The following is a 24,595-nucleotide window of genomic DNA, read 5'->3' on the forward strand; positions in this document are numbered from 1 at the left end:
TGACGGCTGCGTGGTCCAACGGCGTTTATACTTGCGTACTACTGTTTGTACAGATGAACGTAGTACCTTCAGGCGTTTGGAAATTGCTCCCAAGGATGAGTCAGACTTGTGAAGGTCTACAATTTTTTTCTGGGGTCTTGGCTGATTTCTTTTGATTTTCTCATGATGTCAAGCAAAGAGGCACTGAGTTTGAAAGTAGGCCTTGAAATACATCCACAGGTACACCTCCAATTGACTCAAATGATGTCAATTAGCCTATCAGAAGCTTCTAAAGCCATGACATCATTTTTTGGAATTTTCCAAGCTGTTTAAAGGCACAGTCAATTTAGTGTATGTAAACTTCTGACCCACTGGAATTGTGATACAGTGATTTATAAGTGAAATAATCTGTCTGTAAACAGTTGTTGGAAAAATGACTTGTGTCATGCACAAAGTAGATGTCCTAACCTACTTGCCAAAACTATAGTTTGTTAACAAGAAATTTGTGGAGTGGTTGAAAAACGAGTTTTAATGACTCCAACCTAAGTGTATGTAAACTTCCGACTTCAACTGTATACACACACACACACACACACACACACACACACACACACACACAGTCTAAGTCTATGTGAGGGAGGGGTAAGGTGGGACAGATGTTAATGATCATTATGCTCAGAGCTTAAACTTATCAATCTACACATTGGTTGTTGTGTGACATTACAGATGCTCATTCTACTTTGTTTGATATTCTCCCCGTTTTTATTGATTACTGCATTGTTGGGTTTACAGATTGCAAGAAAGGCATTGCACCGTACTTGTGGATGTGACATTCAAACTTGAAACATGTTTAACAGATATCTTGCTTGTCTAGATGGCCTCTTCTACTCCTCTTCTGACCAATTAGTCTGTATATAATGTAATCACACACACAGTTTAATGTTGTGTGAAAAGCACAGATGCTCATTCTGTTTTAGTTTGATATTAATAGGCATGTTTTTTTGCCACTTAAGATATGTACCTACTGTAATGACACCTGCTTGTATGAAATATTATACCTTCACTGCTAAAACAAAAATTGGGCCAACCAAGAATCTATTTTTGGGAAGTGGTTTGTTGTGCACACATTTATGAACACCTGCAATCTCACCTTTGCTAGAGTAGCTCAGGAAGTTTAGCCGCCACCACACACACACACACTTTGTGTAGCCTGGGGGGGGTAAATCTAGTGAGACTAGCATAGAAGGTGTGGGAGGAGCTGCGAACGGAAATTTCCCCATTGAAAGTCTATGGCCTTTGGAATGCATTAAATTGTATGCATATATTGCTATGGTTTAAAAAGTAGAAATAGTATCAAAAATATTTTGTCAGATAATCTAGTCTGAAGTAGTCAGTAATGTTAGCTTGGTGTCTCTAGCTCAAATGTTATTGAGCAGGGATGGGCAGAAGAAAAATAATATGAGTATGTTGAGTTGAATTACATAAGAGTTGCTGTTATAAACACACTAAAACCCTAAAAGTTAGTTAGTAGTTAGTTAGTTCAGTAGCATGTGTGTGTGATTAATTGCATTAGGTCAAAATAAATAACTTGAATGTCAATGATTTATTGCGTACAACATGAAATGTGCATAAATTAACAGCTAATTTGCATATTACATGCCAATGTGCATATTTCATTTATTTATCCAACCAGGCAAGTCAGTTAAGAACAAATTCTTATGTACAATGACGGCCTACCCAAGCCAAACCCAGATGACGCTGGGCCAATTGTGCGCTGCCCTATGGGACTCTCAATCACGGCCGGATGTGATACAGCCTGGATTCAAACCAGGTACTGTAGTGATACCTCTTGCAATGAGATGCAGTGCCTTAGACCGCTGCGCCACTCGGGAACCCAAATGCAAACGTATATATATTTAATCCCATTTCATTTTAAAATGCACATTGTATAACCCTGAATGTCATTTTGATAGCAAATTCATATCCTGAAATGTTTGCTAGTTAATCTGAGCCCACCTTTGTCATTTTGGTGCCATTTTTGTTTATACACTTTCTCTAGCGACCTTTGACCCAGAATTCAGACACACAAATTGTATTATCTCAGCAATGATAAGATTTTCTTCAACTGTATTATTGACTGTATGTTTTGTTTATTCCATGTGTAACTCTGTGTTGTTGTACGTGTCGAACTGCTTTGCTTTATTCTTGGCCAGGTCGCAGTTGTAAATGAGAACTTCTTCTCAACTTGCCTACCTGGATAAATAAAGGTGAAATAAATTACATACATGAAGCAAAGTGTACTATGCTTCTGAGATTCTGTTGTATCATTGGGTATGCTCAGTTCAAGCGATGTTTATTTTACCCCCCAACACCCTACTACAGAGGACAAACATAAGAACAAGGGAAGAGGTATATATATATATATACACACAAAAACCGAATCGATGTCGTCGGAACTGAATTACACAAAGCTTGGTCTCTGCTCAACGTTTGTGGAGTTAATAAGAAATGTTATTCACCGTTGAGTTTAGTCAGCTAACGTCACATAAATAAACTCGAGCAATGACCGAGCGGTCTGTTCACAGGGAAAACCCACTTAGCGATAGGGATCTTATAGCGTCAGTAGCGACATGTTTAAATAGAAATTGTGCAAAATGCATGTAATATTGTAACGTTAGCTAGTCACATATTTGAAAACATGGTCTCATAAAAGGATATAGTAAAGCAGTATCATCCTACCTGTCATCAGAGACGCTGATCACCCCGTCCTCTTTTGGAATTATAACTGCCGTGTTCACAACATCTTGGGAAGCCTCAATTTTATTGAGCAGAACAGGCGTCCGAGTCTGCGGTTTGGGTTGTATTTCTTCCGCCATGCTGGAGGTATAGCTCCTTCGCCAGTTTTGCTCTCCGTAACATAACACCCTAGTCGAGCTGCATAGGTATTCTAGGTTGTAGTAGCTAGAAACTGTTTGAACACAGCGACCCGTGTGTTGCTGCTAGTCAGCTGACAAGACATTCACCTACTACGACGCGCATGTACTAGAACGCAAGGCTACCGGAAGTTGCAATATTATTGTTTTACTTGTTACTGTATGTACAAATGGTTAAAACAAAATAGAAATGAGCACATACTGATGAAATCACATCAGTTATGTGATATTCAGCATTCTTAATATGTAAACAGTTCTTCAAAAAAATGCTAAATAGAGAGCAATATTAATGGCGTATTTTTGTAGGCACTAACGGAGGCAGGCCAACATTTGCAATGGCTCATAGGTCAAAGCAATGACGTTTCAAAGCCTATGGGGAAATGCAAAGCCGGATGGGGGGTATTTAGCTCCTTCGTAACATAACACCCTAGTCAAGCCGCATGGGTGTTCGAGGTTGTAGTAGCTAGCAAGCTAGAAACTGTTTGAACACAGCGACTCGTGTGTTGTAACAGCCAAAGATGCTGCTAGTCAGCTGACAGGACATTGAACAACGACGCCCATGTTCGCGCCATAGATATCGAAAAAAATAGAATGGAAAGGCTACCGGAAAATATATATTATACAAGTTTTACTTGTTACTGTATATGCAAATAGTACAAATTCTAAAAATGATCACATACTGATGAAATCATTTCACTTATGTGATATTCAGCATCCCTACTATGTAAACAGTTCTGCAAAAAAAATGCTAAATAGAGAGCAATATTATTGCCATATTTTTGTAGGCACTAACGGAGGCAGGCTAACTCCGTCCGCCATGGTCAAAGCAATGACATATGACATTTCAAAGTTTATGGGGAAATGAATGGGGGTTTTGTAGGGTTTTTGGATAAACGCCGAAAATAAGGTCAGTGTTAAAGACAGGCTTAGGAGATCTTATACGTTTTTATCTATGAGATAATCTTCATCAGCTAACATCACTTTTTGTGAATTTTGAAGCATTTATGTAATCAAAACAAGCACAAAGGTTAACTGAATGCTATTGTCTCATATAGAACAAAACGTATAAGATTTCCTAAGCCTGCAGTTTACCTCAAACCTAATTTCTGGTGATTATCCCAAAACTATTCTTTTCCCATTAATTTCCCCAATAGGAATGTTCAACGAACCAGAGGTAGAAAATGCTAACTCATTTCCGTTTTTTAGGACTACAAGCTGGCAAGCTCTATTGATTGGCTTGAATAAAACATTTCTGAATAAATTAGGCTATAGCAGCTGCAGTATTATTATCCCATTGGGGAAAAAAATGAAAATTGAAAATTATGCACAAACGAGAACATCACTTTCGTATGGTAATGAGGAAACCTTCAAAATAAAATCTAGCATTTCATCACATTGCAATATTGATATTGCATTTCAACCAATGGCCACTTTTTTAAGACCAATAATGAAAGATACAATGTTGAGACTGGTATGTTGATAATATTGGACTGTAGAGGAAACACCTGTCTTAGCTAAAGTGGGGTGGGAATTATTCAGTACGGTCTCTAGTTCTAACCAAATATGTTTTTAAAATTATATACGTGTGTATTTTTATTTTTTTACAAAGACATGTTTTTTTTTTTAGGGGGACTGTGTGGCAAGGCCTGCTGCGGCTTTTTACTCCGCCCCCTCCATTGCCCCAAAGGTGTCCATGTATGCCGATGACTCAAGTTTTATATTAAGTCTACAAGCTAGATCCCTGCAATGTCTCATTGAAGATCTAGATTACTTTTCTGAACTCTCTGGACTAAAATCTAATTATGATAAGTGAACAATATTATGTATTGAATCTTTAAAAAATACAACTTTTTACATTACCCTGCAGTTTACCTATAAAATGGGCTGACGGTGAAGTAGACATACTTGGTATTCATATCACAAAATATATTAATGAGCTCTCCACAATGAATTTCAATAGAAAACGTGTAAAATGTTTACAAGATCCTGCAACCATGGAGAGGTAAATACCTGTCTATTTATGGAAAAATTTCCCTGATTAACTCCTTAGTCATATCTCAGTTTACTCACTTACTTATGGCGCTGCCTACTCCTGATGATTCGTTTTTCAAAATCATATGAGCAAAAAATATTTTGCTTTATTTGGGATGCTAAACCAGACAAAATAAAGCGTGCCTATCTACTGTATATAATGAACATGAATTGGGTGGGTTGAGATTATTAAATATAAAAACACTAAACCTCTCTCTAAAAGCTTCACTTATTCAAAAGTTTTACTTGTACCCTAAATGGTTCTCAAGTAGATTACTAAGAAAAGCTCACCCATTGTTTAAAAATGTCCTTTTTGCCTTTATGCAGATTGCCATGTCTCATTTTTGATTTATTGAAAATGATACTTTTTTCAAAGTATCTCTCTTTTTCAAACAAGCATTGCAGAGCTGGCTACAATGTCAATTTCATCCCCCTGAAAAGATAGAGCAAATATTACAACAAATAGTATGGCTGAACTCAAATGTGCGGTTGATAAAATACCTGTATTTATGAGAAAGATGTTTGAAAAGGGTATTTTGTTTCTGGTGACACGATGATTGATCCTTGACTGCCGTTTGACAAATACAAATATTCTCGTTTTTAGGCCTATATCCATAAAAATCTCATTATGTAGACTAGCCTAACCGCACTGTATCTGCGAGTTGCTGGCTAGAGCGCACGTGCCAGGACCAGAGTAGGCACATTTGCTATTTGACACAATTACACAGTTTTTGTGACAGAACTATCAATAGAGTTGAAAAGGTGATGGAAACACATTGAACTTTTGATTTTTATTCGGTAGGCTACATGAAAACTTAAGCGGAAAAGTAGGTTACATTTTGTGTCCATTTGGTGGAAACACACCACTGGTGTGAAAATACAGATTTTAGAATATTCGCATGAAAATCTGTAGACAATTGGATGGAAACCTAGCTAGTGATGTGTTTCCATCAAATTAACTTGTTGCGGATAAAATTGGCTGTGCGTAATTCCGTAGTGCATATCAAATCAAATGTTATTTGTCACATGCGCCGAATACAACAGGTGTAGACCTTACAGTGAAATGCTTTACAAGCCCTTAACCAACAATGCTTTGCGAAGTTTTAAGAAAAAAGTGTTAAGTAAAAAAATAGATAAATAAAAAATAGAAGTAACAAATAATTAAACAGCAGCAGTAAAATAACAATAGCGAGGCTATATCCAGGGGGTACCGGTACAGAGTCAATGCGCGGGGGCACCAGTTAGTCGAGGTAATTGAGGTAATATTCACATGTAGGTAGAGTTAAAGTGACTATGCATAGATAATAAACAGAGAGTAGCAGCAGTGTAAAAGAGAGGTCTGGGTAGCCCTTTGATTCGCTGTTCAGGAGTCTTATGGCTTGGAGGTAGAAGCTGTTAAGAAGCCTTTTGGACCTAGACTTGGCGCTCCAGTACCGCTTGCCGTGCGGTAGCAGAGAGAAGAGTCCATGACTAGGGTGGCTAGAGTCTTTGACAATTTTTAGGGCCTTCCTCTGACACCGCCTGGTATAGAGGTCCTGGATGGCAGGAAGCTTGGCCCCAGTGATGTACTGGGCCGTACGCACTACCCTCTGTAGTGCCTTGCAGTCGGAGGCCGAGCAGTTGCCATACCAGGCAGTGATGCAACCAGTCAGGATGCTCTCGATGGTGCAGCAGTAGAACCTTTTGAGGATCTTAGGACCCATTCCAAATCTATTCAGTCTCCTGGGGGTGAATAGGCTTTGTCGTGCCTAGACTGTCTTAGTGTGTTTGGACCATGATAGTTTGTTGGTGATATGGACCCCAAGGAACTTGAAGCTCTCAACCTGCTCCACTGCAGCCCCGTCGATGAGAATGGTGCCGTGCTCGGTCCTCCTTTTCCTGTAGTCCACAATCATCTCCTTTGTCTTGATCACGTTGAGGGAGAGGTTGTTGTCCTGGCACCACACGGCCAGGTCTCTGACCTCCTCCCTATAGGTTGTCTCATCGTTGTTGGTGATCAGGCCTACCACTGTGTCATCTGCAAACTTGATGATGGTGTTGGAGTTGTGCCTGGCCATGCAGTTATGAGTGAACAGGGAGTACCGGAGGGGACTGTGCACGCACCCCTGAGGGGCCCCCGTGTTGAGGATCAGCGTGGCGGATGTGTTGTTACCTACCCTTACCACCTGGGGGCGACCCGTCAGGAAGTCCAGGATCTAGTTGCAGAGGGAGGTGTTTAGTCCCAGGGTCCTTAGCTTAGTGATGAGCTTTGAGGGCACTATGGTGTTGAACGCTGAGCTGTAGTCAATGAATAGCATTCTCACATAGGTGTTCCTTTTTTCCAGGTGGGAAATGGCAGTGTTGATCTGTTGGGGGCACTGTGAAAATTTGAGTGGGTCTAGGGTTTCTGGGATAATGGTGTTGATGTGAGCAATGATCAGCCTTTCAAAGCACTTCATGGCTACAGACGTGAGTGCTACGGGTCGGTAGTCATTTAGGCAGGTTACCTTAGTCTTGGGCACAGGGGCGATGGTGGTCTGCTTGAAACATGTTGGTATTACAGACTCAGTTAGGGACAGGTTGAAAATGTCAGTGAAGACACTTGCCAGTTGGTCAGCGCATGCTGTGGTTACATTCCCAAGTAGCCTACCGAATAAAAAAATACTAGTTAATTGGGTTTCCATCTCATTTTCAACTCCACTGATGGTTTGTCTCAAAAAATGTTGCCTTATATAGGCTAGTGAATGTGCCCACCGGTATTGGCGCTGCACTAGCCAACAGCTCGCAGATAGGCTACACTGCATATATAGCCTATAGTATACATGATAACATTATTATGGACAAAAGAGAGAGATTCGTTTTATTTGTGTAACGACAGTCAAGCATCGACATCATGTCACCAGAATAAGACCCTCAATATTTCTTGGAAAGGAGCATCAAGCTAAACAGCGTGCAATTTCACCACCATGAAGTTCATCATAACATATTTCATATGTAGCCTAATAAACTCCATGCTTGACAGAGTCAAGTGGGAGGACCACACAACATATATCAACATTTGTTCTTGTATAAATTATTTTACCTACACAAGAAGAACCCACCTTATCTAGAGTATTTTGTTTTGTCAACATTTGGAAAGTTTACTGGCAAATGTGCTGTTTCCATCAGGCCTATTTTAGGCCTACTTTAATCACATATAATGTAGGATTGAAACTTGGTTTAGTCTCAGCAAAACTGGGGTGGTAATTATTAATTGAGGTCTCTGCTAACCAAATATGTTTTGTTTTTTGAGGGACATTGTGTCACACGGTCTGCTGCATGGCTTTTTACTCTGCCCCGTGCCCCAATGCAATAAATACACTGTATATAGGCTATTGTATAGAATAGGCCTACATATTGGGTTGTAGAGAAAAAAAACTTACAACCTGTCTCAGCTAAAGTGTCTATTTATATGGCCCCTGTGCCATATGCCTCTGTCATAGAAATATATAGAATATATTGGTCGAATTAATAATAGAATGTATGATTTCTTTGATTATTTGTTGATTTTTAAAGAAGAGCCTTCATCTTGTTGTCATGGAGATTCCTCTCGGAATTTGCCGCCCAGGACAGCATTCTGGGATTACTGGGTCTCCCCAAACTATCATGGCGTCCTGTGAAGATGGCGACTACCATTAAACAGGCGTTGCTGGATTTCCTAACTATTTAAATTCAAGGAATTGGAGACATAGGTAAAAAAAAAAAAACGGTGTACAAATGTGTTCTAGCGCAAGCATCGGTTGTCTGCATACATATTGTTGGTTTTGTGCGACGAGTCAAGTAATCTACCAACTGCTAGCAAGCTAGTCGAATGAATGAGGCCGCGGGTGCTGATACGGCGTGTCTTTGTTAGATAACCCGTAGTGGCTAACTAGCTAGCTACATTAGTAATTTTAAAGTTCAAGTATTAAAAGTTGCCACGCTTAAGACTGCTAACTTTTTTGGACCATTGGGTGGGTTTAAAAACGACACAATCCTCCCGTTGATAACTAGCTAGCATTAGCGTGCTACGCTAGCTAACTATACGCCAACTAGCTAACGTTAGTGCTAGCGGGGTAACGTTACTTTACTTGGCTACTTTAGTTGCTATGTAGCTGCCCAGCAAAGTACCTTTCTAACTCTTAGCCAGTGTTCAGCACAGTTGTTTTTATCTAACGTTACCGAGCAAGCGTTATTGCCAGTTGAGATGGACGATTACAAAAAGGTTGCACGTAAGTGGGTCATTGGTTATGTAATACTGCTGCAGTGTGTTTCTTTTTGTTGTGTGCCCAGACTCAGTGTAACCAAGAGGACATTCATGGCTGTTTGTTTAACGGTAGTAATGTAATTCATTTGTATTGTCTTGACATTCTGAAACAGCCAGGGATGTATTCATTAGTCAGATTCAGTTGCAAAACGTTTTACAATGGAAACCGTTTATTATAGAAAGTAGTAACCACACAAAAGAAAAGAGGAAGGACCTACCTGAATTTGTCCAATAGAAACACTCATTTTCGTTGCAAAAGGTTTCAGTTCAGAGTAGGCCTATAAACGGTTTTGCAACAGATGGAACATTTAGCAACGGAATCCAACTAATCAACACATCCCTGTTGAGTGCCTTGGAGTAACTGTACTGTTTTTCCTTACAGAGTGAGAGACGAGGGCCAGGAGAACAGTGCTAGGGGCCCGAGGTTTTCAGGCCATCACTCACCCCCACACAGAGCTGATAAAATGGAGTGTGCGATGGACACTCGGCAAGGTGTGTTAAAGATTTACTATAGAAATATGCCTGTAATGCGATGGATGGTTATCCTCACATAGAGGGTTATACCTAAATACGGGAAATTCACTTACTTGGCAATGCTTCTTAAATTCTCATTTGGAATGCACCGGTGTCTTATAAACACCTGTTTCTAGTTGCTGGTAGAACTCCAATAATTAGGAAATATTCAGAAGTATATTAAATCAACATTTTGTACCAAGTGAGAAATGCTTCTCGTGTGTGACGTAGACCTTTGATTGGGTTGTGCTGTGCTGTCACCTATTTATACATGTGGACACGTCTTTTAGAAATAACTACTTCCAGTTTAGATGTTGGGAAATGTAATATGTCTGGCAGCTAAAATGACGAGGGATCTCCTCACTCAGTACAAAAGGTGGATTTAATATCTTTCTGAATATTCTCTGGTTATCAGAGTTTCACCAGCAACTGGAAACCCATGCCCAGACATACTCCGAAACTTTGGCGGCTAGTAAGTATTTTTTAAACCTCCCGCTTTGGGCTGCATGTGTAAATGTGCAGTATATACAGTACCAGTCAAAAGTTTGGACGCACCTACTCATTCTAGGGTTTTAATTTATTTGACTATTTCCTACATTGTAAAATAATAGTGAATACATCAAACCTATGACATAACACATATGGAATCATGTAGTAACCAAAAAAGTGTTAAACAAATCTAAATATATTTGAGATTCTTCAAAGTTCGTAGCCACCCTTTGCCTTGATGACAGCTTTGCACACTCTTGGCATTCTCTCAACCAGCTTAATGAGGAATTATTTTCCAATATTCTTGAAGGATTTCCCACATATGCTGAGCACTTGTTGGCTGCTCTTCCTTCACTCTGCGGTCCAGTTCATCCCAACCATCTCAATTGGGTTGAGGTCAGGTGATTGTGAAGGCCAGGTCATCTCATGCAGCACTCCATCACTCTTTTTTTGAAAAATAGCCCTTACACAGTCTGGAGGTGTGTTGGGTCATTGTCCTGTTGAAACACAGATGATAGTCCCACTAAGCACAAAGCAGATGGGATGGTGAATCGCTGTAGAATGCTGTGGTAGCCATGCTGGTTAAATGTACCTTGAATTCGAAATAAATCACACTGTCACCAGCAAAGCACCATCACACCACCACCTCCATGCTTCACAGTGTAACTACACATAAAGAGATAATCCATTTAGTTTCACAAAGACACAGCGGTTTTAACAAAAATCTAAAATTAAGACTAACGGTCCTCATGAGAGGCAGTTTCATAATAGCGCTTGATGGTTTTTGCGACTGCACTTGAAGAAACTTTCAAAGTTCCTGACATTTTTGACTAACCTTCATCTCTTAAGGTAATGATGGATTGTTTTTTATCTTTGCTTATTTGAGCTGTTCTTGCCATAATAAGGACTTGGTATTTTACCAAATAGGGCTATCTTCTGTATACCACCCATACCTTGTCACAACACAACTGATTGGCTCAAATGCATTAAGAAGGAAAGAAATTGCAGAAATTAACTTTTAACAAGGCACACCTGTTAATTGAAATGCATTCCAGGTGACTACCTCATGAATCTGGTTGAGAGAATGCCAAGAGTGTGCAAAGCTGTCATCAAGGCAAAGGGTGGCTACTTTGAAGAATCTAAAATATATTTTGATTTGTTTAACACTTTTTTGGTTACTACATGATTCCATATGTGTTCATAGTTTTGATGTCTTCACTATTATGTTGCACATCTTTTAGAATTTTGAGCGTTAGCTTGGGAAGTTAACGTTACCTGACACTCTTGTCCCTGCTCCCCCTTTCTCTTTTGCTGCTGTGGCTGGAAATATTTCACTCACTTGAGAATTTTTTTTAATTGAAGACAGATAAATGTAGCTATCTTGCTTGCACTTTATACAGTTCCAAACAAACTAGCTAACTTGCTAGTCTAGTAACATTAGTTAATCATGTTTCTATCATCAACATACTTGTGAATATTTGATAGCTAATTGCCATTACAATTGTGGCAGCAATATTATAGAGCTAAATGATGTTCGTTTTTAGGTTATATCTAGCTTATGTAGTTAACTAGTTGGCTAGCTAATGTTAGTCAAACAACCTAACTTACCTTTCTTGCAGTTTCTCATGCAGGGTCACTCTGAGGGGATTCAAGTGAATTGTGTTTCACGCCGCAGAGCTTCTGTATTGCGCATTGGTCACTCGCGTACTGGTCCCTGGCGTGCCATTTCTCGCACAGGTGCATTCTGAAGTGATTCAAGTGAATTGTGTTTTCGAGCCATAGAGTGTGTCTGTATCGAGCATGGGTCACTCGTGCACTTGTCACTGGCACTGGTGTTTCTTGAGTTGTAGGCTGCCTGCCACAGCTCACAGAGCTGAATAACCTTCAGAACTGTGTTGAACCCAGACAGATTATCTTTTTACCAAGAAAAGTGAATGTGCTTTACAGAAGTTTATTGAAACTATATTTGTTAGAAAGTTTATTTTGGTGTGGTGGAAATGATTCTGCCGTGGAGCAGTGCAACACTTAAGTGAACCTAGAGGAAACACTGCCGCAAGTAAATGTTTGGTGAACATTTCTTTGCCGTGCTTTCAGTAGACTATCGTCTTGACCTCAAGATAGCTATAGCTATGCCGCTGGAGGTTCGAGCTGGATTGGCTAGATCATGAAATGCCAACGACACACACACCAGAGGTTGCCAATTCTCTTCCTGGCCACCTTTCGTTAGGAATGTATGTCCCATGTTGCTGATGAAATTCACCATACTCGTAATTTATCCAGACAAAGAAATCAATTGGTTAATCTGTGACTAAAGAATGTGGTTGGCTAATCTGTAAATAAGGAATATGATTGGTTAATCTGTGCAGGTGGGGACGAGGCAGCAGAGAGTGAACACACTCTAGAGGAAACGTCTGCAAAAGAAGGAAGTGAGATGCCGCACAAGAAGAACAAGAAGCACAAAAAACACAAGGGCAAAAAGAAGAAGAAGAAACGCGGCAAGGGAGAGCGGGAGACCAGCTCAGAGTCGGTCCCAGAATCCGACGTAGAGAAGCCACCAGTCAGAACCAGAGCAGGGTGAGGCTCCTCCCATTAGAACCAGAACATTGTTTGACGACTCCCGTTAGAACCACAACAATGAGGAAGTTAGATTAAGCTTAACTGCTGTGCACGTGCTTAACCTATGCCACTTTTGTTTTGAGAAGACTTCGCCGTCAGCCAGAGCATGGCACCTGGCTCACGCCTGGGAGGCAGCGCAGTTCCAAAACGAATGCAATTACTTTTCACCCGGCGCATACTCCTCCCACCAGAGCAACATGGGCCAAATAATTGAATGCACTCACTGCTAGACTCTGCCCATTACACCCAGACCTGTGCTATACAGAACAGGGTGTTGCCTGGTCACCTGTAGATGGTTTCCTGACTGGAATATAGGAGACAAAGCAGCAGAAATGTTGCACTAATCAGCCAACAGGCTCTTGTTTGTCTTCATACTATTGGGACGATTGTGAATATTTGCTGTTATAATAAATGTTTTATTTGTTGTTTTTAGCTTGAGGAGTGCTGGCCTAGTGGTTTCTGATGCAGGAGCAGATACAAAAGATGAGGCAACAAAGGGCTTGATCACAGGTAAGGAGTGTGGCTCGGGGTTCGGGTGTAGGAAATGAATAGATGCTAAAGTTATTTGTTGCTAATGCCTGTGTACCGGTCCAAGCAGATAAACCTGAGGTATGTGATGCTAAAGCCAGAAAACACAAAAGACATGTTGGAAAAAAGAAGAAAAAGAGGAGGAGAAAAGGGGAAGAGAAGCAGGAGAAGAACTCACCTTTACACTCCCCATCAGAGAGCGAATCTATGTCAGGGACAGATTCTGAGTCTGAGGAGAAGCCAGCTGGCACGGTTGTGCAAGCAGTTCCCATCCTGTCTAAAGCCAAACAAGAGGAAAGGGTGTCCTCCCTACGCCTAACTCTCGGCCAAAAAGAGGGATCTCTGAAAATGTGTCAAACCTCAGATGAGCACTCTGCGGATGCACGAGGAAAGACAGAAGAGAAGGCGCCCCCTGCTGACAGGGAGGAACAGACAGTCTCCGTCATAAAGGCAGAAGATTCACGGAGCGACAGGTGCTTCAGTCACACCCAGGAGCTTCCAGACATCATCCCCAAGCAAGGCGGCCAGAGAGAGGAGACAAACGCAGGGCAGAGGTCAAAGGTGAATAACCATGCTCCGTCACGGTCAAGGTCACAGTCACTGACGGACACTAAAAGAGCCAGATCGAGTCTTAGTCATTCGACAAGCTCCAAGCGGTCCAGATCAAGCCGCAGTCGTTCACAAAGCCCCAAGCGATTGTCTGGTCTGCCTGTGTCTAGCAGGGGCAGGTCTCGATCCTTCTCAAAGAGCATGACTCCCAAGAGGAAGCAGTCTAAGTCCCTTAAAAGGACAGGATCTAAGTCCCTTTCTATGTCCCCTAGGAGAGGACTTAAGTCCCATTCTCTGACTCCTAAGAGAGGACACAAGTCTCCTCTGTCCCCTAGAAGAGGAAGCAAGTCACCTTTGTCCCCCAGGAGAGGACGCAAGTCCCCCAGGAGAGGACGTAAGTCCCCTTCTCTGTCCCCCAGGAGAGGACGTAAGTCCCCTTCTCTGTCCCCCAGGAGAGGACGTAAGTCCCCTTCTCTGTCCCCCAGGAGAGGACGCAAGTCCCCTTCTCTGTCCCCCAGGAGAGGACGCAAGTCCCCTTCTCTGTCCCCCAGGAGAGGACGCAAGTCCCCTTCTCTGTCCCCCAGGAGAGGACGCAAGTCCCCTTCTCTGTCCCCCAGGAGAGGACGCAAGTCCCCTTCTCTGTCCCCCAGGAGAGGACGCAAGTCCCCTTCTCTGTCCCCCAGGAGAGGACGCAAGTCCCCTTCTCTGTCCCCCAGGAGAGGACGCAAGTCCCCTTCTCTGTCCCCCAGGAGAGGACGCAAGTCCCCTTCTCTGTCCCCCAGGAGAGGACGCAAGTCCCCTTCTCTGTCCCCCAGGAGAGGACGCAAGTCCCCTTCTCTGTCCCCCAGGAGAAGGCGCAAGTCCCCTTCTCTGTCCCCCAGGAGAAGGCGCAAGTCGTCTCCTTTGTCCCCCAGGAGGGGACGCAAGTCGTCTCCTTTGTCCCCCAGGTGGGGACGCAAGTCTTCTCCTTTGTCCCCTAGGAGGGGCCGCAAACTGTCTCCGTCTCCAAGACGAGGGCGGCGGTCTGAGTCCAGGCCTCGTGGTCGTGTCAGGAGGTCGAGGATCAGGACCCCTCCCCCTCGTCGTGGTAGACCCTCGAGGTCCCGCTCGCCTGTGAGGCTGACTCGCCGCTCACGCTCCAAATCTAGACGGCTCCGTCATTCCCGGTCCCGGAGAAGAGGTCGGCGCTCCAAGAGCAGCTCCCCGTCTCACAGGAAGAGGTCCCCCCCCAGGACACGACGGTCCCGGTCTCCAGTCAGGAGAGGCAAGCGTACTCGCTCCCGCTCTGTCGTGATCCTGAAGAGGAACAGGAAAGGCTCACTGTCCAAATCCCCAACCGGCAAGAACACCAAGTCCCGCTCCAGGAGCTGCAGGAAATCCAGTTCACCAGTACAGAAAATACTTTCTAGATCACCAAAGCGGAGCAGGACAAAGTCCAGATCCCCAAGACGCAGTAAACCATCAAGATCACCATCGCCATGTAACAGGTCTCGTACTCCTAAATCCAAATCCCTGAAAAGAAACAAGTGTTCACTGTCAAAATCGCCCAAAAGAGACATATCGAAATCCAGGTCTGTCTTAAGCGACAGGCAATCTGAGAGCGTATCCCCAGAACGCTCAAGATCCAGGTCTGCTGCCAAAGACCTGAAATCGGTCAAACATACTGCAGACAAGACTGTGAATGATGAAGCACCTACCAAGCCTGTTGGGGAGGCTGTAGCAGCAGCTGCAGCAGGGCCCTGGAAGCCCTTCCCTTGGGCTGCAGCCTCCAGTTCTATCATACAGGGCAAGCCAGTGGCTGGGCAGGCTGACGAGAGCAGCTCTGAGATTCCATCTGAAGACCATGACTCCGCAGCAGAATATCCAAAGGGAGCAAGAAGCCCAACAAGCTCCTCTGAAGAAGAGCCAGATGAGCATGCTATCTCCAGGTCTGTTTCACCAGAGACCGTTTGTGCTGATCGTCGCTACAGGGCATCATCTTCTAAATCCTCCATCAAGAAGGCATCATCCTTGAAACAACGTCAGTCCTCAAAATCAGCATCTCCTGCCAGGAAGTCCCACTCACCTGCCGGCAGAAAGACGTCCACCTCTCCCTCACGGAGGTGCTCCCGGTCCAAGTCTACCTCTCCCTCTCAGTCCAAATCTGCCTCTAGAAGGAGGTGTTCCAAGTCCCCATCCAGGAAAAGGAAGTCTGTCTCCCCGCCTGCCAGACGGAAGAAGAGGTCCAAGTCCAGAAGTCCTGTCCGGCGCAGGAGATCACGCTCTAAGTCACCAGCACGGCGCAGGAAATCGCGTTCCAAGTCCAGGGCCAAGCACTCAAAGTCCCGCTCCCCGGCCAGAAGGAAGAGGTCCAAATCCACAGACAGGAGCAAACGCCTCAAGTCTCGCTCTCCAGGCCGGAGGAGAAGGTCCGGGTCGCGACGGCGCCGACCCATCATGCGAAATCGCTCGTTTGACCGCCGCGACCGATGGAAACGGGAACCAAGCCATTCACCCATCCTCATCCTCCGCAAGCGCCGGTCCACATCTCGAACCCGCCGCAGTGCCAGCAAGACCCCTCCTCGTCTCACTGAGCTGGGTAAGACTACAAGTATGGGGTTTTTTGGAACCCTCTTCCCGACAGCTAAAGCTACGAAGCTTCTGCGCATGTGCAGGATTCTCTTTTTTACACACAATCTGTGCTCTACTTGTTCAGCTGCCCAGAGTACAGGCTACTCTGGCGAAAGCTGAATCAATGTCTGCAAGATCACATAATGATAGTGTTTTACCGAATATAATAGCATAGTATAACGTTACTGTAAGACAAAAATAACCACCTAATTTCTTACGAGATTTTTGGACGATTGTGCGAATGGTCGCACTTCTCTCATGCAGCCAAAACTCAACCGCGTGCACCACTAAGCAAAATATGTGCTTTGATTGAAACAAAACACAGGTATGCTACAGTTTAACAAAATTTGCAATAGAATTCGCTCATTGTACATAATTCAAAACAACACTAGGTTACTTCGAACGACACTGTTGCTAGCTCAAGAAGATCTAAATGCATATCCCCATGAAACTAATTGATGCTGCATGGACGTTTCATCAGTAAAACTTAGACTTGAATGTGAGCATTCTCACAATCATCACCTAGTTTCTTATGATATTTTAGGGTGTTTTTTGTCTTACAGTAACGTAATACTATGCTATTATATTTGGTTCTGTTATATAGAATACTATCATGCTATCTAGCAGACATTGTTTCAGATTTGATCGAACTTTATTAAACAAGCACCATTCGCCAGAGTAGCCTGTTCTCTGGACAGCTGAACGAGTACAGCAGAGACTGGGTGTAAAGTAGAGAATCCCACACATGTGCAGAAGCTTAGTACCTTTAGCTGTCGGAAAGAGGGTACCAAAGAACTTGGATCCGCAGCCACTCCGTATATACATACACCAATCCAATGTATTGTCATAGTTATGTACCCTCAGTTTAATGGTGGCTGTTCTAGGCACCTTAGAACAGATTAGGTGTGATAATGTAGTCTAAAATTCCACTGTTGACAGATGTCTGTTCTCCCCTTTCCTCTCCCCTTTCTCTCTTCACAGACAAAGACCAGCTCCTGGAGATAGCGAAGGCCAATGCAGCAGCCATGTGTGCTAAAGCAGGTGTGCCCATTCCAGAGAGTCTGAGACCCAAGGCCATCCTCCAGCTTCCCCTGCCCAACCCAGCCCCAACCCCTCTGAATCTGCCTCTTCCCCTGCCCTTGCCTCTCAACATGCCCGGCATGGGAATTCCCAACATGAACATGCCCAACATGAACATGCCCAACATGAACATGTCCAATATGGCCATGAGTGCTGCCATGGCCAGTATGAAAGCTGCCACCATGACTGCAGCCCTCACCAACATGGCCCAGATGTCAAACATGCCCCAGATGGCTCCCCTCCCCACCATCACCAACAAGCCCCCTCCTAGCCAGGCTCCCCAAACAACCCTCCCCCCCCTCAACCTGGACCACATAGAGGAGGTGAAGAGGAAGGTGACTCAGCAGGCCAACATCTACAGCATCAAGGAGCTCACTGAGGTAAGACTTACAAGAGACCTGTACTGTATGTAATAACAAAGATTTACTTTATCAATTGAGGATGTAGACACCCCCCTTGATGTATTACAGCAAGTTTCAAACTTTAGCTCCATTTGTATTGTTTTATGTAATGATTTTGGCAATTAAGCCTTGTATCTGCTTCCCCAGAGTCATGATCTTGTGGATACCATTTTTATGTCTCTGCATGCAGTTTGAAGGAATTTGCTAACTGTGCAATTGCTAACTAGTGTTACCGTCATGCCTGGAAGTCTATGGTAACTGCTAGCATGCTAGTAGATGCCATAGTCTTCCAGTCCATTGCGCTAATGCTAGTTAGCATTGGCTCACAAAACTACCTCTAACTTCCTTCATACTGGTTGCAGAGACCTGACTCTGAGGAAGTAGATAAAGGGCTTCATTGCCAAAATCACAAAATATCCTTAAAGGTTACAAACATGAAGAGAATGAACCTGCATCTTACTGACGAGTCACCCGGTTCCAGATGTTTTATGTAGTGTCTTGAGTTTACAAGCACGACAAGACTCGAATGTGAGGACAACTGTGTTGTTTGGGGTGTTCTCTTGTATTATTCTGACTGTGTTCACAATGATTTGTTTACGTTTCTAATATCATTCTGTGTGTGTAGAAATGTAAGATGATAGCGGCAAGTAAAGAGGAGATGGCCGTAGCGAAGCCGCACGTGTCTGATGACGAGGATGAGGACAGGAAGCCCTGTGGCAAAAGCTTCTTAAGTGTAAGAACTCCCAAGCTTCATTCTAGCATTCACCCACCATACATTCAAACATTCATGCATATTAGATGAATGATGAGTAGTAGAGTGATTTAGTAACTTTAATTTTTCTCTCTATTCCGCAGTAACTTTCTTTGGGGCGCATCAGAGGTACTCCCCATGGATACCATCACCAGGTGGACAGAAGTCAAGGTTGTTGTGGTTATAGAGCAGGAACCTCATCAGATACTGCCAGCCCTTGTTCTCTGGATAATCATTCCCTCCCCAGCCCCTCCTATCAGTATTCTAGCTGTCTGGGGAAGTGTTTGAAACGTCAGTGATACTGTGTCCCATTGGACAGACTGGCCTGAGTGTTCTTGTGTGTCATTGGACTGATTGCAGTGTGTACAGTGTGGTTATCCCTAGCTTCTACACGTTGCTCAGACAGAGCTCTCTGGACAATGACTGAAGCAAAATGATATAGGAACATATTTTCAATGTTTTGTCAACCCTTTCTAATGTTAAACTTCTGTTTCTTTTTTATTGTGTTCAGTAATAATATTTCCACCTCATGGTTCCTTTAGTGACATTTTAACCTGTAATTAAGTGAACTGCTCGGTCTGCCCTCAGCACGCACGGGCACACAAATACACACATCAGTAATATGATGGTCAGGTGTGTCTTTAGTGACGGGCAGACCGACCAGGTCTCTCCATTGAGAAGACAAACTTATCAGGTCTTTGTAGGATCCACTCTAAATGTTTTGTCACTTTTTCTCCATATATTAACTGATGTAATCTTTAGCTATTTTAATGACAAATACATTTTAGAATTTCCGTGATCAGTAGTAGAATATTATTTGGCTGGCTTTGTACATAATATGTTGATTATTAAAGGAAACCAGTAAATGACCTGTTGTTTAATGTTCTTTATGTAGGAGCCTAACTGTTAAGGTCCACTTTTTTTTCTAAATCTTTACCTTGTGGTCAGTACTGCAGGGGTGTATTCATTACGCTGATTCTGTTGCGAAACGTTTCTCCAATAGAAACTTGTTTTAATTGTTTGTATTAATTACTGCTGATGTATTATATATTCTTTGATTCTAATCAGAGACTGATTCAGACCTGGAACACAAGTTTTTTAGTTTGCTTGAACACTTGCTATGTTTTGAAACAGTTTCTATTGAACGATACTTTACACCAAAATGTTCTTGAACAGACTTTGAGGTACGTTTGCTCCCGTTTGATGAGTGTGGTGAGGTGTGGCTTGAACCAATGAGTGACGTATTTAACAGTATCCCTGTTTTTCATCTGGTTGTTCAGTACAGCACCATTTCCATTCAGGTGAACTTTCCCAACTTAAAAACGTATTGAACATAGCTCAGGTTTGTTATTTCTGACCTCACAGCTATATGACTAACTCTGAGCTGTGTAAGTAAGTTGAACCTCATTCCTATTCCAATGGACAACCCCATTGACCTCAGCCAGGGATCTAGTGCTAATGGGTCCTGAGGCACTGGAGGTCCTTCTGCCTTGCACTTCGTTGGGTTCTAAAGATCCACAGTTCATTGTTTTACTGGCCCTTATTTGGGCATTTCAGACCGCACGTTCAGAGCAGGGCCAGGGGTGTATTCATTATTCAGACTCTGTTGCAACGATAACCATTAACCGTTTATTCTAGGAACCAAGAACGGAAACAAACGGAGCAAACAAAATAAAATGTTGAGGGACCTACCTCAATTTGTCCAATAGAAACTTGTTTTCAGTTTGGGAAAAAATGGTTTCTGTTGCAAAACAGAAAAAAATTATGAATACACCCCAGCTACGATCAAGTCGTTGTCACCATGGTGGCTCATGGAAGCTCTTTAGTATAAAAAAAATTATGGTGGAACACTTTCGACAGCCGGACCATAGTCCCAGGAAAACGGGTCATACACACTCATTAGTCAGCCCCAGTCAGTCCGCTAAATTCTGGTGGAGAGATCAGAGCTGAACTGTTCTCAGAGTTAGATAGTGAAAATGACAGACTTTTCTGAGGATGGGCTGGACCACTACCTCTTGAATCAGGTGAGGATCATATGCTGCTACATAGTGTGTGTGTGTTGTGATTATTGTGTAATTGTGCTTATTGTGTGTGTGTTAGGTGGACTTGGTGGTACCGAATTGTGGACAGGCGTGTTGAGGTTCTGAAGGTGGTCAGAGATCTGACCGCTGAAGTCAGCAAGATAGATGGATGCTTCCAGGCCATTTCCCACGCTGGAGTCAACAACGAGAACATCAAGATAACACAACGACTTTGATATCTTTCACACAGTAGCCTTCAGTATGTCAATCTACAGAATTATGGGATCCCATCTCTGTTTGTGTGTTCAGGACCAGCCTTTCTGTGGCGTCTAAATGGGGCCACTGTGCTTGTGTGTGTTAATATTGTGTGTGTGTGCCTGTGAGGGGTCTGATGATTGTGTGTTAATATCGTGTGTGTTAATATTGTGTGTGTGCCTGTGAGGGGTCTGATGATTGTGTGTGTAGGTCCTGACTCCCAGCATGGTATTGGTGAGTGTTCCGGTGAGAGGGTTGATTGGATATCATGAGCATGTGACTTGTCAGTGAAGATCACCCCCTTAACCGGGGAGGACGGGCTCGAGGTAAAGGCTGGAGCGGAATAAGTGGAATGGTATCAAATACATTAAACACATGGCTTTCATTTACTCCGTTCCAGCCATTCATGAGCCGTCCTCTCCTCAGCAGCCTCCACTGGTAGAGATACAATTCTCTGACTGGCTCAATCCTCCCCACGAGACAGAGAAACTCTACCAATGGCTGCAGCTGAAGAGCTTCACAAGACCCGCCCAGGACTTGCAGGTAGGATGTCAAAGAGTTAGCCAGTAAAATGTCTTAAATATTCTCAAATAACTCTATTGATGTGCGTGCGTTTGTATGTTTGTCTTTTATAGGATGCCAAAGTGTGTGGAGGGAGACATTGTTTGTTGTTGCCATAGAGACGGTGGAAGGTGTGATGGAGGCGGAACTTGTTCCAACATTGGAGCTGATCAACTATTATCTGAAGAAGGCCCACTGGCCCCACCTTCTGCAGTGCTGGCCAACCATAGAAAGAGCTCACTGCATCAAGGTCAGCTGGGAGTCATGCTTACTAACCCCTACTTCCCTACACCAAAAGGACTCTCAGACCATGAGAAACAAGATTCTCTGGTCTGATGAAACCAAGATGAAACTCTTTGGCCTGAATGCCAAGCATCATGTCTGGAGGAAACCTGGCACCATCCCTACGGTGAAGCATGGTGGTGGCAGCATCATGCTGTGGGGATGTTTTTCAGCGGCAGGGACTGGGAGACGAGTCAGGATCGAGGGAATGATGAACGGAGCAAAGTACAGAGAGATCCTTGACGAAAACCTGCTCCAGAGCGTTCAGGACTTCGGACTGGGGCGAAGGTTCACCTTCCAACAGGACAACGACCCTAAGCACACAGTCAAGAGAACATATGAGTGGCTTCGGAACAAGTCTGAATGTCCTTGAGCGGTCCAGCCAGAGCCTGGTATTGAACCCAATCAAATAGCTGGGCGGTGATGCTCCCCACACAACCTGACAGAGCTTGAGAGGATCTGCAGAGAAGAATGGGAGAAACTCCCCAAATACAGGTCTGCCAAGCTTGTAGCGTCATACCCAAGAAGACTCGAGGCTGTAATCGCTGCCAAAGGTGCTTTAACAAAGTACTGAGTAAAGGGTATGAATACTTATGTAAATGTGATATGAGTTTTTAAGTTTTATAAATTTGCAAAAAGATCTAAAAATCTGGTTTTCCTTTGTCAATATAGGGTATTGTGTGTAGATTGATGACAATTATTAGAATTTTTTTAATCAATTTTAGAATAAGGATGTAACCTAACAAAATGTGGAAAAAGTCAAGGGGTCTGAATATACTTTCCGAATGCACTGTAAAACCAATACAGAGTGTGTTCAGTAGGGCACAGCATAGCAGAACATTTTGCATCAGAAAATGAATGTCCTTATTAAACAAGTCACAAGTGTATTTATTCTTTACTGAATCAGGTTTTGAGTTTATTATGTTGCATACACTGTTGCGTCTGTTGAAATGTTGGTTAAAAAGTTTCATAGATTTGAATTTTCATAACACATATCAACTGCCTCTACGTTTATGATCCAGCAGAGTGCAGCATCGCTCCACTCCCTGTGTGTCATCAAGTAAAATGTTATTTGTCACATGCTTCGAAAACAACAGGTGTAGATGAACAATGAAATGCTTACTTCCGGCTCTTGCCTACAATGCAGAGAGTAAAATAATAACACAAGGAAGAAATACACAATTGTTAACAACACCTTGGCTATATACACAAGGTACCAGTACCGAGTTGATATGCAGAGGTACGAGGTAATTGAGGTAGATATGTACAGTACCAGTCAAAAGTTTGGACACACCTACTCATCCAAGGGTTTTTCTTTATTTGTACTATTTTCTACATTGTACAATAGAAGTGAAGACTTCAAAACTATGAAATAACACATATGGAATCATGTAATAACCAAAAAAGTGTTAAACAAATCTAAATTGATTTTTGATTCTTCAAAGTAGCCACCCTTTGCCTTGATGACAGCTTTGCACACTCTTGGCATTCTCTCAACCAGGTTCTACTGGAATGCTTTTCCAACAGTCCTGAAGGAGTTCCCACATATGCTGTGCAATTGTTGGCTGCTTTTCCTTCACTCTGCGGTCCAACTCATCCCAAATCTCAATTGGATTGAGGTTGTGTGATTGTGGAGGCCAGGTCATCTGATGCAGCACTACATCACTCTCCTTCTTGGTCAAATAGCCCTTACACAGCCTGGAGGTGTGTTGGGTCATTGTCCTGTTGAGTGTGCTTTGAATTCTAAATGAATCACTGACAGTGTCACGAGCAAAGCACCATCATACCACCACCGCCATGCTTCACGGTGGGAACCACATATGCGCAGATCATCCGTCCACCTTCTCTCACAAAGACACTGCAGTTGAAACCAAGAATCTGAAATTTGGACTCATCAGACAAAACAGTTGATGTTGAGATGTGTCTGTTACTTGAACACTGTGAAGCATTTATTTGGGTGGCAATCTGAGGCTGGTAATTCTAATGAACTTATCCTCTGCAGCAGAGGTAACTCTGGGTCTTCCTTTCCTCTGGTGGTCCTCATGAGAGCCAGTTTCATCATAGCGCTTGATGGTTTTTGCGACTGCACTTGAAGAAACTTTCAACGTTTTTAAAATTTTCCAGATTGACTGTCCTTCATGTCTTAAAGTAATGACGGACTGTCGTTTCTCTTTGCATATTTGAGCTGTTCTTGCCATAATATGGACTTGGTCTTTTACTAAATAGGGCTATTTTCTGTATACCACCCCTACCATGTCACAACACAACTGATTGGCTCAAACGCATTAAGAAGGAAAGAAAATGCACAAATTAACTTTTAACAAGGTACACCTGTTAATGAAATGCATTCCAGGTGACTACCTCATGAATCATGTTGAGAGAACGCCAAGAGTGTGAAAGCTATCATCAAGGCAAAGGGTGGCTACTTTGAAGAATCTAAAATCTAAAATATATTTTGATTTGTTTAACACTTTTTTGGTTACCACATGATTCCATGTGTTATTTCATATATTTATTCAACAATGTAGAAAATAGTAAAACTAAAGAAAAACCCTTGAATGAGTAGGTTTGTCCAAACTTTTGACTGGTACTGTACATATACAGTTGAAGTTGGAAGTTTACATACACCTTAGCCAAATACATTTAAACTCAGTTTTCACAATTCCTGACATTTAATCCTGGTAAAAATTCCCTGTCTTAGTATTTGGTAGCATTGCCTTTAAATTGTTTAA

At 42.9% G+C, this 24,595-nt stretch overlaps 2 protein-coding genes across 10 annotated transcripts in view; one reads left to right on the forward strand and one right to left on the reverse strand.

Annotated features, from left to right (window-relative positions):
- The window catches only part of LOC106586501 (WD repeat and FYVE domain-containing protein 2), a 40,188-nt gene extending 36,938 nt beyond the window's left edge, over window positions 1–3,250 (reverse strand). The window contains exon 1 of the mRNA XM_014173877.2: window positions 2,719–3,250. Within this exon, the coding sequence (XP_014029352.2) occupies window positions 2,719–2,855 (137 nt within the window). The 5' untranslated portion in view covers window positions 2,856–3,250. The remainder of the gene's footprint in view (window positions 1–2,718) is intronic.
- Window positions 3,251–8,514: 5,264 nt separating this feature from the next.
- On the forward strand, window positions 8,515–19,613 carry LOC106586502 (serine/arginine repetitive matrix protein 1). Of its 9 annotated transcripts, XM_014173882.2 has the most exons (10): window positions 8,515–8,653; window positions 9,590–9,699; window positions 10,136–10,192; window positions 12,576–12,783; window positions 13,259–13,335; window positions 13,421–14,183; window positions 14,217–16,480; window positions 17,494–17,972; window positions 18,619–18,726; window positions 18,849–19,613. In XM_014173882.2, the coding sequence occupies exons 2-10, from the start codon at window positions 9,672–9,674 to the stop codon at window positions 18,849–18,851; spliced, it is 3,987 nt and encodes a 1,328-aa protein (XP_014029357.2). In that variant the 5' UTR covers window positions 8,515–8,653; window positions 9,590–9,671; the 3' UTR covers window positions 18,852–19,613. The 9 variants fall into 9 exon arrangements, with proteins under 9 accessions (XP_014029357.2, XP_014029353.2, XP_014029356.2 ...); XM_014173878.2 differs by having other exon boundaries at window positions 13,421–16,480; XM_014173881.2 differs by having other exon boundaries at window positions 13,424–16,480.
- Window positions 19,614–24,595: the final 4,982 nt, after the last annotated feature.

This window comes from Salmo salar, chromosome ssa25, assembly GCF_905237065.1.
Source record: "Salmo salar chromosome ssa25, Ssal_v3.1, whole genome shotgun sequence".
NCBI classification, from domain to species: Eukaryota; Metazoa; Chordata; class Actinopteri; order Salmoniformes; family Salmonidae; genus Salmo; species Salmo salar.